General features: G+C 45.3%; 1 protein-coding gene across 1 annotated transcript; it reads right to left on the reverse strand.

Annotated features, from left to right (window-relative positions):
• Positions 1–455: 455 nt before the first annotated feature.
• On the reverse strand, positions 456–12,782 carry TMEM169 (transmembrane protein 169). The gene is made up of 3 exons (XM_040440268.1): positions 12,655–12,782; positions 3,863–4,233; positions 456–1,554 (listed from the first exon to the last, which is right to left on the reverse strand). The coding sequence occupies exons 2-3, from the start codon at positions 4,170–4,172 to the stop codon at positions 932–934; spliced, it is 933 nt and encodes a 310-aa protein (XP_040296202.1). The 5' UTR covers positions 4,173–4,233; positions 12,655–12,782; the 3' UTR covers positions 456–931.
• Between the last annotated feature and the right edge of the window lie 2,121 nt (positions 12,783–14,903).

Raw genomic sequence — 14,903 nt, forward strand, 5'->3', positions numbered from 1 at the left:
CTAACAGCCATGGCGGCTGTTAGGCCCCTTTCACACGAGCGAGTCTTGGCGAAGAAAAAAGTCTCCCAGGAAGTTATAAGAATGTAACAGAAGTGGACGACTCGAGGATTTTGTTTTATGGGGGGGGGGGATTTTTTATTTTGGGTCATTGCATCACATCACATTTTATAGAGCACTTCTGCGCCACAGAGAAGAAACTCAGCTTTGATAAAAAACCTTCCTTAATTTAGAAATTAAAAAAAAAAAAATATAGAAAAAAAAAAGTCAAACAAAATATGATCCACCTTGTAGCGGATAAATATAAAACCTCTGAATCATGCAGTGAACGACAATTATTGTGCTAAACGGAAAACATAAACGCTTAAATTAGTCAATTGACATAGCAGAGCCGGCTGCGTGATTGGTGCAGTGATGAAAGGAGCATCATAAAAAATAAAAATAAAAGTTTTTCACCGTGGATAGGGGGTTCAACTTGACCCAATCATGAGCCCAAAAATCTAGCAATTAAATATCCACATTCCATCTGTGAACCCTCTCAACCATTCAGCAGAGCTAAAACGAGTCATGTGACACTTCTCTGGAGAAACGGGAATAGTCATGTGCCTGATGAGTCAAGTGGGTGGAGTTCACTTCTGCTTAGAGGGTCATGGAGTAAGTGCAATTTTGCCTACTAGACTGACTTTGATAGAGCACTGAACAAATGCCTGATCTGAAGTGAGTCCTAGTGAGAGGTCCCCTTTAAGGCCGAACTTGAAAAGCTCTCGAGTTGTAGTATCTTAGGTCACAGTCCGGGACATGCAATAGGCAGTGGCACAGGTTCACTAATCACCAGTATTATCCACGAGGCACAGGACTTTCCACAGATCAGCATTCCATAATTAATTTAAATAAGATAAAGAAATGGATGAGGAACTAGGAATTCTTCTCGAAGTCACACGGCCGAGGTCTCCACGCCCTGCGCAGAGCCCTTCACCGACAAACTTCCCGATATATTGTCAGAGTCCAGTAATTCTACAATGCTATAGGGAGAACAGTCTTCTAGACCGAGCTTGCTACAAAGCCACCCGCAGAAACCCTTCTCCATGTCCTTCACCGCGTGCCACCACTCACCAAACGACCAGGAGATCTGAGTCACTGCCGTGTACGTGGCCAGAGACAGAGACACGACCACTATGATGATAGGGTAAAAAATGATTAGGAAGGGGCAGAAGGTGATCTTGTGCCAGAAAGTCCTCTCCTCGTTGTAAACCAAGAAGATGTTGTACCAGGTAATGGTCACGTAATAGAACGAAATCACGAACGACAGAACAAATACGACCGGCAAGCAAAGAAGACTCCACAAGAGGACGTGAGGACCTTTATCTGGGCCGACCGAACAAATTTTCTTCCCCTCAATCGGCTCGTCTTGTAAAGGATCTTTAGATCGTGTAAGTTCTTGAAGTTCCTTCTCGGTTAAAGTGACATGGATGTCCACCATCTGCCCCTTCTTCTTCCCACGGGTGATTGTTCCAGTTAAAGTGACATAGCGACTATCTGGAGGCATATTCCACCCACCTGGTAGACACAACAATGAGCTTACATTAGATCTGAGAGCGCAGACACAGATGGTACATGAGGTGGGCACAAGTGTAGAGGGCTCCACCAGTGGAAGCATATTATAGCGGTCATATTATTATACACAAGAGGCAGTATTATAGTAGTTATATCCTTGTACATAAGAGCAGTATTATAGTAGTTATATTCTTGTACATAGGAGCAGTATTATAGGAGTTATATTCTTGTACATAGGAGGCAGTATTATAGTAGTTATATTCCTGTACATAGGAGCAGTATTATAGTAGTTATATTCTTGTACATAGAAGGCAGTATTATAGTAGTTATATTCTTGTACATAGGAGGCAGTATTATTGTAGTTATATTCTTGTACATAGGAGCAGTATTATAGTAGTTATATTCTTGTACATAGGAGGCAGTATTATAGTAGTTATATTCTTGTACATAGGAGCAGTATTATAGTAGTTATATTCTTGTACATAGGGGGCAGTATTATAGTAGTTATATTCTTGTACATAGGAGGCAGTATTATAGTAGTTATATTCTTGTACATAGGAGGCAGTATTATAGTAGTTATATTCCTGTACATAGGAGCAGTATTATAGTAGTTATATTCTTGTACATAGGAGGCAGTATTATAGTAGTTATATTCTTGTACATAGGAGGCAGTATTATAGTAGTTATATTCTTGTACATAGGAGCAGTATTATAGTAGTTATATTCTTGTACATATTTGGCAGTATTATAGTAGTTATATTCTTGTACATATTTGGCAGTATTATAGTAGTTATATTCTTGTACATATTTGGCAGTATTATAGTAGTTATATTCTTGTACATATTTGGCAGTATTATAGTAGTTATATCCTTGTACATAAGAGCAGTATTATAGTAGTTATATCCTTGTACATAAGAGCAGTATTATAGTAGTTATATTCTTGTACATAGGAGCAATTTTATAGTAGTTATATTCTTGTACATAGGAGCAGTATTATAGTAGTTATATTCTTGTACATAGGAGCAGTATTATAGTAGTTATATACTTGTACATAGGAGGCAGTATTATAGTAGTTATATTCTTGTACATAGGAGCAGTATTATAGTTATATTCTTGTACATAGGACCAGTATTATAGTAGTTATATTCTTGTATATAGAAGCAGTATTATAGTAGTTATATTCTTGTACATAGGAGCAGTATTATAGGTAACATATAGTTGTATTAGGCCCCTTTCACACGAGCGAGTTTTCCACGCGGGTGCAATGCGTGACGTGAACGCATAGCACCCGCACTGACTCCTGACCAATCCATTTCAATGGGGCTGTCCACACGAGCGGTGATTTTCACGCATCACTTATGCGTTGCGTGAAAATCGCAGCATGCTCTATATTGTGCGTTTTCCATGCAACGCAGGCCCCATAGAAGTGAATGGGGCTGCGTGAAAATCGCAAGCAAGTGCGGATGCGGTGCGATTTTCACGCACGGTTGCTAGGAGACGATCGGGATGGAGACCCGATCATTATTATTTTCCTTTATAACATGGTTATAAGGGAAAATAATAGCATTCTGAATACAGAATGCATAGTACAATAGGGCTGGAGGGGTTAAAAAAAAAATAAAAAAATTTAACTCACCTTAATCCACTTTCTCGCGCAGCCCGGCTTCTCTTCTGTCTTCATCTTAGCTGTGTGCAGGAAAAGGACCTGTGGTGACGTCACTGCGCTCATCACATGATCCATCACCATGGTAAAAGATCATGTGACGGACCATGTGATGACCGGAGTGACGTCACCACAGGTCCTGTTCCTCCACACAGCTAAGATGAAGACAGAAGAGAAGCCGAGCTGCGCGAGCAAGTGGATTAAGGAGAGTTTAATTATTTATTATTTTTTTTAACCCCTCCAGCGCTATTGTACTATGTATTCTGTATTCAGAATGCTATTATTTTCCCTTATAACCATGTTATAAGGGAAAATAATACAATCTACAGAACACCGATCCCAAGCCCGAACTTCTGTGAAGAAGTTCGGGTTTGGGTACCAAACATGCGCGATTTTTCTCACGCGCGTGCAAAACGCATTACAATGATTTGCACTCGCGCGGAAAAATCGTGCATGTTCCCGCAACGCACCCGCATCTTTTCCCGCAACGCCCGTGTGAACTCAGCCTTAAGCAAGTGTGCATGCTGGGAGTTGTAGTTTTACGAGGTTGGGTACCCCTGATATAAGCATTAAATGGTAATTCTGATTAGGACTAGACATTATACTTTAGGATGTATTGTAATGACAAAATGAATATACGTTGGTTACCATCACTTAGCGGAGTCCCCAGAAATCTGGATCCTTCCTCTGTACTTCTCTCCCCGGTTTCCCGATCGGCCGGTTCATCATCCAGGACCTTCTCATTATCCGAGCGATACACAATGATGGATTCTGGACGCGGCTCCTTTTTCTTTCTCTTCTTCCGTTCTATGGTCGCCTGTCCTGTTGCCCCCTCGAAAGACACAGCTGCCGCAGCTCTCCGGAGGGTGTCCCTGAGGGGACTGTTTGGGGCACTCCTATTTGGTTTTGGAGCAGTCTCCTCAATCCCAGCATCGCTGGGAACGACCTCGCTCTGCATGTTGTGGAGCTTCAGAAGATCCTGGATATGTCAGTCATCCATGATATGTGCTGCATCCAACCAAAGTGACCAACCTAAGGGGGAAAAAAAAAAAAATGATAAAAGTTAAAAAATGTAAAACATACAGCAAATTACAGAAACTCCACAATGCAGTGCAGGATCCTATGATCCATCCATCTACTCCAGTCACTTCCAGAGCTGCAGTCACTGGTTTCCGGCCATCACAACTCGCTGCATTGTGAGAGCACACAGAGAGGTTATTATTCAACATGACTGACAATAAGCAGAAATGTGGATACAGCTCTGGATGTGACTGGAGCATAGGACATATAGGGAACCTCCATGGAGCAATGTATTGACCTCCCAGAAGCAAGTCCTCCAGAGAGAAACGGCAACTTTTTTGTTTTTTCCTGTTTCTTTCCACTTAAAAAATAAAATAAAATGGCAACTTCTTCACCGATCTGGAGGCGAAAACTGGTAAGAGAAGCCCCACAGAGTTCCAATGGTGCGTATTACAGCTCCATCCAACTCGGAGCTTGTGTGGAGCCATGCAAGAAGGTAACCGACAGCCATTCCTCCCCTCCCGCCATACACACTCAGCTCAGCCAAGCCTGCATGTTCTCTCAACAGATAGAGAAGCTGGTGCCAGCAGCAAATTCCTATCTTACAAACAAATGGATTGGACATGTTGTAATTCAACTGACCACTCATTCTCTGCCCCATTCTCTGTTGGGGTAATGCTTCATTTACCATGCTGGACTGAGCAGGCAATTATTGGGAAGGAATCGTTCCTTCCCGATAACTGCCTGCTTGGACACCTCAGGATAGGTCATCAGTATCGGACCCCGCCAATCAGCTGTCTGAGAAGGAACCGGCGTTCCTTTGAGCTCTTCAGCCTTCTCCATGCTCACCAAGCGCAGGGCAATACGTTGCATTGTGGCTCAGCCTCTAGCTGCTCACCTAGGTAATGGGACCAATGAACGTGTCGTCACTGGTCTAGGAGAAGGCTGTCCCGCTACTGCGAGCACTGCTGCCTTCTCAAACAGCTGATCGGCGGGGGTACCGAGTGTCGGATTCCCATCATTCAGATACTGATGACTCATCCAGAGGATAGGTTAGCAGTATCTCAATCTCGGAAAACCCCTTTAAGGGCTTCTTCACATGAACGTAGGTGTTCCGTTCCGTGCATTGGGCACCGCCATTTGCTGTCCCCAATGCACGGAGAACGTTCGCGCAGGCTTCGGGACGGATCCAGACCCATTCAACTTGAAGAGCAAGTTCTATCTTTTTGCGGAATGAAAGTACAGAACGGAACCCCATGGAAGCACTCCGTAGCGCTCCATTCTGCGTCTCTGGATTTGCGGACCCATTGAAGTGAATGCGGAATTCACACGGAAAGGTGTCCATGTATTGCGGATCCGCAATACGGAAACGGAACACATACGTTCGTGTGAACAAGCCCTAAGTCTGGCTACCCCGATACACATTAGGTGGTCAGCCGCTGGATCTGAAATTGAAGGTTAATCCGATATCCAGTCTGACATTGTAACCTTGTTATACTTTGCATATTGTTACATTGTAGCAGTGATGTAACCTCCTACATACAGACAGTCGCCATTAGACCAGGTGGGGGCAGGCAGCGCTCAAACACTCATCCCTCAGGAGACACGGCCAGCGCAACGAACCAGCCTCATCCCACCGGATCGCACAGGAGGGATCCGCTGCCAGACATGGAGAGGGTCGGCTGATGTGCTGGATTCCATCATTCTCACAGAAGAAAGCCACACCACCCATTATCCCGTTCATTTATCAGATGGGTGACCTTTTACAAGTCCCTACAATGGAACATGGAAGACTCTAGCTGCCCCTACACATTCAGTAGCCGTCGGCCCAACGATCATTCAGCCGACAGCTCTCTCTCCCGGCTTCCACGCACTTGACCAAACGTGTATGCGAATTCCATGGGGAGAGTGGAAAAGCCGCCATCTCTGCAGGTTTGACTGACAAAAGACTAGTGTGCATGACCAGATAAGAACAATATAACCTGGTAAAACCGTAATATCGGCTAGAAACATGGCATGGAGGCTAGCCAAAATGGCAATTACTTGCGACTATTTTAGTCGTACAAAAAGTCGCAAGTCCCTTTTTTAATGCCATATTCGGCTGGATCAGGGGCAGAGGGGGGGCCTGGTCGGGACAGGGCCTGACTGGGGATAAAAACCAGCCCTGGAAAAAGTTGCACACCGGCCCCACCGCATTGCGTCATTATTTACTTGTTTATAATAACAGAAACACCTGTGTAAACACGAATATGAACTTTGCCCCACGATAGCTCTTTTGTAGAACCCCCATTGTTCATATTACCAGTGTTTTCGGAACCAGGATGCCTCCAACTGTTGCAAAACTACAACTCTCAGCATGCTCAGACAGTGTTTTACCGCGCCCTTTGACCCGGCCCTTTTTTGTTGGCCACCTATTTAATGATTGTTGCATGCAACATTTTACTTGACCAGCCATTTTAGATATTCTACGGCAGTCCTGTTACAATCCCCCCTCCCCCCCCAATGAGCCTTTCAACCAAATAATAAAAATATTTATATTGCGGTTTTATCTTTTGCCTGATCAGTCAAAATGACTGACTGAACTGAAGACACAAGCAATGCATTTGTGAGACGGATCCGCATCCGGATGCATCTCCCAAATGCCTTTAGTCACATCCAGATCGGCGGATCCAGCGGGCAGTTCCGACGACGGATCACACTGCCGCAAGTGTGAAAATAGCCTTACTACGGCTGTGCTCAGCACTGTACATATCATCACCAGAAGACAATCCCAGCCGATTTCCGTCCTGTCTTCAGCGCTCACAGCTGCAGAGGATGTGGCCGCTTCCATCGTCCTCCATCCCTTCTCCAGTTTCCTAAGGACTTGCCAAAAGTTTATTAGGCGTTTAGCATCTTTGTTGCGCTTTATTACTGGAGTTTTTGCTGTGTTTTTTTAGGCATTTCGAAAGTTCAAATGTTGCAGGGAAGTCTACAGGAAATAGTAAACATGGGACAAACAGGCATTTTTTTTCTTCTAGCGTTTTTAGGGTCAATGTTTTTTTGAATCACATCACGTTCTGCTATTTCTTGCCTCGATTTATAAACCTCTGCTTGAAAAAGTGTCAGCGAGTGTTGCCGGAGGGGGACCGAGGGGTCGGGCAGTAGATTTCTCCCCTTTCAGGACACAAGTTGAATGCGATAGTGTATGGAAGGGTCAGAGAGTCAGGCGTTTGGCCATCTCTAGTCCATGTCTCTACCCGTAGGTGGATTTATAGCACAAGAAATGTAGATTGTGTTTTCAAACCCCACCCATGCAAAAATCAAAGCATGCGGCGGATCCACGGCGTATTCACGTCAGGCATGGATTTCATGCAGTGAATGCAGAGAGATCTGCAGTAGAATTATTCCACTGTGTCTGAACTTCCCTTATCCTGGGGATCAAAGATTTCATAGTAAATGTGCAATAAATCTGCACTAAAAATGCACATGTCTTAGGACGCCTTCACACGCGGCAGATTTTGTGGCAGAAAATTCTGCAACTGAAAACCAGTTCACCTTATTGGGGCTTGCAGAAATCCATGTGCTTGCTGCCCCGGTCAACGAATGGAACCGATTTTAGTCAAGAAATCTGCCGCATGTGAAGGCACCCTTACCTGCAGATTCGGACACTGGTTTTGGTGCCCCCCCACTGATCTATATCTCCCTCGTATCTGCCGTCAGGAGGCCCCCCATACACGTTTGATGTTCCAATGTATATAGATGGAGTACCAGTAAATTTAGAGACCTTTACAGGTGCCCAGTGCCCCCCCATGACCGTGCCTCCCGCCTCCCGCTGATATCCGTCACATATAAAAGGTTCCCAGCACTGGAGATAGGACCAGGACTCAGGGGGGGTTTGCACTTTCAGCCTCTTCTCTAACCGGGACAATACACAGAACAGGTTTCAGTGAGGAATAAATAGCAATAATCGTACTTTTCCAAACATTTTGTTAATTATCGCTATGTGCATGGGCTCTATGGGGGCTATTCTGATCCTGCAGATGAACATAACCCAACCGTTCCTTCATAGGAAGATCTAGACCAGAAACATCAATTATTAGTGACGGTTCCTCTTTAAGGGAAGTCAACTGCTCTCCTATCTATAGACATGATGAATGCGGTTCTGGGAATTTGCATTCATTTCCACCACAGAAGAATGTGACAATCACAGACCCAGCTGGGACCCCCAGGGGCCGACTTTCACTGGAGGGCGGACATTTCTGGCTATTCAGATGGACAGGGAAGCAGAGTACAGGAAGGGTCCACACCTTCCATAGAAATGCAATGAGGTCTGACCAAAGAGAAGGTTGAAGAGCGAATGAAAGGGAAATCCCTTTGTAAATCTAAGGCCCCAGCTAACATCTGTTCACACTTCGGTTATTGGGCAGTTACTTCCATCAGTTCCAAGGATTTTTGGTGCCTGAAAGGTGAGATCACCCGACAATCGAACATTACTAGAAATGAGTGGTTATACTGTATGACGGGCGGATCTACTGAAAGACCCCAGATTGTCCCCGATTGCCGTCCTCTACCAGAAATAAGGACTCATGGAACCCGACCCATAAACATAAGTACTCCTTGGAAACACAACCATCTTGGAGCCGCCCTCGTCTGTCACACTGGAAGGTTGGGTGACAACCAGTATATAATCCATTGCTTCTGCCTTCAAAAGAGTTGTCATCCAGCTCTGCATCACCACAGGAGCCTGGGAAAACTGGATGACACCTCACTGCAGCTGGAAGGCTACATGTACATGACCGTATGGGTTTTGAGGTCCGCAAATTGCCATCCTTTTTTTTTTTTTTTTGCGGATCCATTGTAACAGTGCCTAAAACGGACAAGAATAGGACATGTGCTATTTTTTTTTGCGGGGCTACGAAACGGACATACTGATGTGGACAGCATCCTATCCGCAAAAGAAAAAGGAATGGACACAGAAAAAAAAACAACATTTGTGTGCATGTAGCCTAAGGCTACTTTTTTATTTTATTTTTATTTTTAGAGGTCTTGCATTTTTTTTTGCATTTAAGTTAAGAATTTACATCTCCAGATGTTAGGCTACTTTCACACTAGGGGCAGGACGGATCCGACACGCTGTTCACCCTGTCGGATCCGTCCTGCCGCTATTTCGCCGTGCCGCCGCTCCGTCCCCACTGACTATAATGGGGATGGGGGCGGAGCTCTGGCGGTTCGCGGTCGGACATGCAGTACTTTTAGTCCGGTGGCCTTTCGCCATGCACTGCCGTGCTGCGTCGGAGCCCCCCCCCCTGGTCCCCATTATAGACAATGGGGACAGAGCGGCGGTCCGGCGAAATAGCGGCAGGATGGATCCGACAGGGTGAACAGCCTGTCGGATCCGTCCTGCCGCTAGTGTGAAAGTAGCCTTAGCTGAAAGTCTATGAAAAATATGAAATGCAGGACACACATTTTACTTGCTTCTACTGTCTTTGTTCCTTACACATTTTGCACTGGCGTTCTTTTACCAGTAAGAAAAAAAAAATGGCAGAATTACAGCAGTTTTTTTTTTGCCAGTTGTGTTTTTTTTTGGGGTATTTGCACAAAGTGGGGATCAGTTACAGCAGTCTGCACCTGGAATGAAAACTGCTCCAGCCCTTGACTTCTGTAGTCTTAACTCCTCTTTTGCGCCCGTTTCCAGGCATAAACGTTACTAGATTTGCCGGGGCCTGTTCGCCCTTCACAATGCAAAGTGTGTGATCTGGGCAAATCTGCAAGTGAGGCCTCCTGCACACGAATGTTTTTTTTTTATTCCCGTTTACGTTCCGTTTTTTGCATTCCATATACGGAACCAGTCATTTCAATGGATCCGCAACGCAAAAAAAATTTAAGGTACTCCGTATGCCTTCCGTTTCCGTATTTCCATTCAATAATAGAACATGTCCTATTATTGCCCGCAAATCACGTTTCGTGGCTCCATTCAAGTCAATGGGTCCGCAAAAAAACACAAAAACAGAATGCATTCGTATGTCTTCCGTATCCGTTCCGTTTTTGCGGAACCATCTATTTAAAATGTTATGCCCAGTCCAATTTTTTAATGTACTTACTGTTTAAACATTATTGTATGCTTCCGTTTCTGTTTGCAATCCGCAAAAAACGGATCACAGACGTAAACCAAATGAAAAAACGGAACAGAAGCGGAATGGAAGTGGAAACACTACTGAAACAAAAAAATTGAAAAACTGATCTGTTTAAAACATACGGTCGTGTGCAGGAGGCCTAACATATACGGATTTTGGTGCGCATTTGGTCCTAAGGCTACTTTCACACTTGCGGCAGTGTGATCCGGCGAGCAGTTCCGTAGTCTGAACTGCCTGCCGGATCTGCCGATCCGGATGCGGATCCGTCTCACAAATGCATTGCAAGAACGGATCCGTTTCTCCGCTTGTCATGCGGATCCGTCTTGTATCTTCTTTCACATTTTTACCGGTCTGCGCATGCGCAGACCGGAAGGACGGATCCGGCATTTTGAATGCCGGATCCGGCACTAATACATTCCTATGGGGAAGTCAAGTCTTCAGTTTTTTTCGCCAGAGATAAAACCGTAGCATGCTTTTGCCTGATCAGTAAAAATGACTGAACTGAGGCATCTTGAACAGATTGCTCTCCATTCAGAATGCATGGGGATATGCCTGATCAGTTCCTTTCCGGTATTGAGCCCCTAGGACGGAACTCAGTGCCGGAAAAGAAAAACGCAAGTGTGAAAGTACCCTAAAACAGGCCAAAAACCATGTGAAAAATCCAGATAAACGACACTGCCGTGTGCATGTACCCTGAGGAATTCACACACAGCAAATGTCTTTGACTGTCCCTTTCATATGAATGGAGGTCACAGAGGCACCTGCCGCAGAAAACCCCCATTCACATCTACCAAAGGGATTTTTCAGTCAAAGTCATTTCAGCCCCAAATCCGCCTCGTGTGAACAAAGCCCAACTCGAGCAATGAGTGCAAACCTAATCAATTTGTTCAAATGGATAACTCTGTGTCCATGGCAACGAGACGATTGCCTCCCACCCTACTTTTTAACTATGTAGATCGCGCACCCCATTCAAGTGAATGGGTCCGTGTCCCCAGATGGCAGGCACGTGTTCGCTGCCCGTGCATTGCAGACCGCAAATTGCGGTCCGCAGCAACTGGCATGGCCAACACAGTGTTATGTGCATGAGGCCTAATACTGATGACCTGTTCTCACGATAGCTCATCAGTATCTGGGTGGGGGTCCAACGCCCGGGATGTCTCCATGGGTTTTTCACTGATATGTAAATAAACACATTAAAATCAATGGGTACGTGTGCAAAACAAGGACGACAGCATTCATACACAAATCAGCAAGGTGTGAAAGAGGCGCAAGTCTATGGAAATGATTTGCTGTACAAAAGGTGCATTTTTTTCACATGCGGTTTTTGGGTCTAAGAGGAAGTGACATCACAGGGGTACAGATTTTCTTGTAGAAGAATGCATTTCTTGCAAAAAAAAAAATGGGGGGGGGGGGAATGCATGTGCCAAAACACACTATTTGTCATAGATACCACAAATGCAACCCCCCCCCCCCCCCCACCAAAAAGCAGTCATGGCCAGATATCAATGCATGTATGGGAGGAAATGTAGTGTCTGCAGCCTGAAGTGGAGGAGGGGAGAGCTACTGTAGGGCTATATATAATAATAGATAGGAAATTCCCTCACTGGATGCCAGAACACAGGCTGAGCTGCTGCAGAAAACAGACGACTCCCTGTTCTGGTCAATAAAATTCTGGTGATTTTTTTGGGGGGGATTTAATTGTGAATTGGGAGAGCAAAAACATAAAGAGACCACAGTGAAGAGTTCTACAGCCCAGTTCACACAGCGTAATAAATACATTGTACCATTCACAGTCTATATCTACACTGAAACATTGTAACATTCAGTGTATAAACTACCAAACATTGTATCACTTGTATACTTATACACACTGAACCATTGGGACCTATCACCCATTGACATAGTCTATATATATACACACACATACTGAGACAATGTGTAACCTTCTAGATCTGCACTGAAACACTGTATCACTCATGTTTCATTATATATATATATATATATATATATAGCCCCAGGACCTTGTAGATTGTGACTATGGTGCATTAGCAGTCTATAAGATAGACAGCCCCTTGTACAACACATATTAACCTCTTCCTCCCCATCATTATACACTCATGACATTTTTATCATCTGCAATTAATAAGGCACATATTTAATGAGCTGCCCATTAAAGCTTCCTATTCCTCCTCCTGCCAATATAAAGCCATGGAGTCAGTGTGACAGTCTGCAGAGAGTCAGTGCAGTGATCTGCAGCAAGGCTTCTGTATGGAGAACAACCAGTACATAGATGGATGTGCTGCTCACCTGCTGCCATGTACAGGGGGTCCTGGGTGATGGTGAGGAGGGTGACCCCCAAATAGGAGGTAGATCAGGATGTCACTGTGTCCATCCCAGGACTGCTGCTCCCTGCACAAAGCCCAGTGTGTAGACCCTATTCAGGCATAGCCACGCCCACAAGGCACATCCCTGGGCGGGGCCTGAGCTCTTACACATGACCTCATTCAGCACAGACGAGAGCTCCTTGTCTGTGTGACATTAAAGGGGTATTCCCATCACAATGATCACAGTCTAATCTGGCAATGATGTGACAGTGATCATTTTTGTAAATATAATCTATTAGCCAATTCCCACCCTTCTTTATAAAATTCTTACCCATCGTACCCATTCTTGTCATGGTTACAGCCACATCTCGCCTGCCGAATGCAGGGGCCGCGCATGCGCAGATGATTCAAAGCGATCCAGTGGCCGGCCTCTACTTTCATTCATGTACGCGCACGGCACCGGGCGGCCGTGCATGCGCTGATCTTGATTCCTTTGTGCTAGAGCCGCGCATGCGCTGCTCCGTTTTGGACGTGGCACAAAGAAATAGAGATCAGCGTCGCGCGGCCGCGCATGCGTGGATCTTTATTCCTTTGTGCCGCGTCAGGCTACTTCTCAGAGCCTCCTCAGTGCCTTCATCTGCAGGAGCGGAGGACAGGAGGCCGGATGGGGTCAGACTCTGGACAGCAGCATGCCTGATCCGAGGGGCTCCAGCAATGGAGCTGTGGGGGATTTTCTGCTGCTCCCTTCTGGTTGTGTTCATAGTGGCTGCTGCATTATAGAATGGAGGGACACAGAGGGGAGGACATTGAATGGAGGGACACAGAGGGGAGGACATTGAATGGAGGGACACAGAGGGGAGGACGTGATGAAGTGGAGAGATTGGAGGGACATTGCGTCCCCTGTGTCCCTCCATTCCATAATGGAGTTCATCCTGAATTCCTTTATTGTCCTATATTGTAATATCGTTGGTGGATTTGGTGGTGCATTTATTCAAATAAAAATGATACTCACCTATTTTGAAGTTGTCCTGGTCCTCCGATACTTGTCCGCACGTCCTCTCTCTCCACTTCTGTCTCCAAAGTCTTCGGGCGGCCGCACATGCGCTGATCTTCAGATACAGCTCTGCTACATCTGTCTTCCTCTACACTACCAGCACTGTGTTTGAATCACTTTATATACAGCTCTGCTACATCTGTCTTCCTCTACACTACCAGCACTGTGTTTGAATCACTTTATATACAGCTCTGCTACATCTGTCTTCCTCTACACTACCAGCACTGTGTTTGAATCACTTTATATACAGCTCTGCTACATCTATACAGCTCTGCTACATCTGTCTTCCTCTACACTACCAGCACTGTGTTTGAGTCACTTTATATACAGCTCTGCTACATCTGTCTTCCTCTACACTACCAGCACTGTGTTTGAATCACTTTATATACAGCTCTGCTACATCTGTCTTCCTCTACACTACCAGCACTGTGTTTGAATCACTTTATATACAGCTCTGCTACATCTATACAGCTCTGCTACATCTGTCTTCCTCTACACTACCAGCACTGTGTTTGAGTCACTTTATATACAGCTCTGCTACATCTGTCTTCCCCTCCCCCAATAGCACTCTAGCTGAACTGCTTCTTATTCAGCTCTGCTACATCCGTCTTCCTCTACACTACATTTCATTCTTGGTGTCTAATTCATGAAACTCTGTGTCCCTCCATTCCATATTGGCGTCCCCTGTGTCCCTCCACAGGACATGAAGTGGAGGTCCTGGTAGTGTAGAGGAAGACAGATGTAGCAGGGCTGTATCGGAAGCTTTTCATCCACAATGCTAGTGGTGGAGGGGGAGACAGATGTAGCAGAGCTGTATAAGAAGTTGATCAGCCAAAGTGCTAGTGGTGGAGACAGATGTAGCAGAGCTGTATAGGAAGCTTTTCATCCACAATGCTAGTGGTGGAGGGGGAGACAGATATAGCAGAGCTGCATCGGAAGCTTTTCATCCACAGTGCTAGTGGTGGAGACAGATGTAGCAGAGCTGTATAGGAAGCTTTTCATCCACAATGCTAGTGGTGGAGGGGGAGGCAGATGTAGCAGAGCTGTATATAAAGCTGTTCAGCAACAGTGCTAGTGGGGGAAGGGAATAGATAGATGTAGCAGAGCTGTATATGCGACGGTTTAGACACAATGCTGGTGGTAGAGAGAAATAGACAGATGTAGACAGATGTAGCAGA

Source organism: Bufo bufo, chromosome 7 (assembly GCF_905171765.1).
Source record: "Bufo bufo chromosome 7, aBufBuf1.1, whole genome shotgun sequence".
NCBI lineage: Eukaryota > Metazoa > Chordata > Amphibia > Anura > Bufonidae > Bufo > Bufo bufo.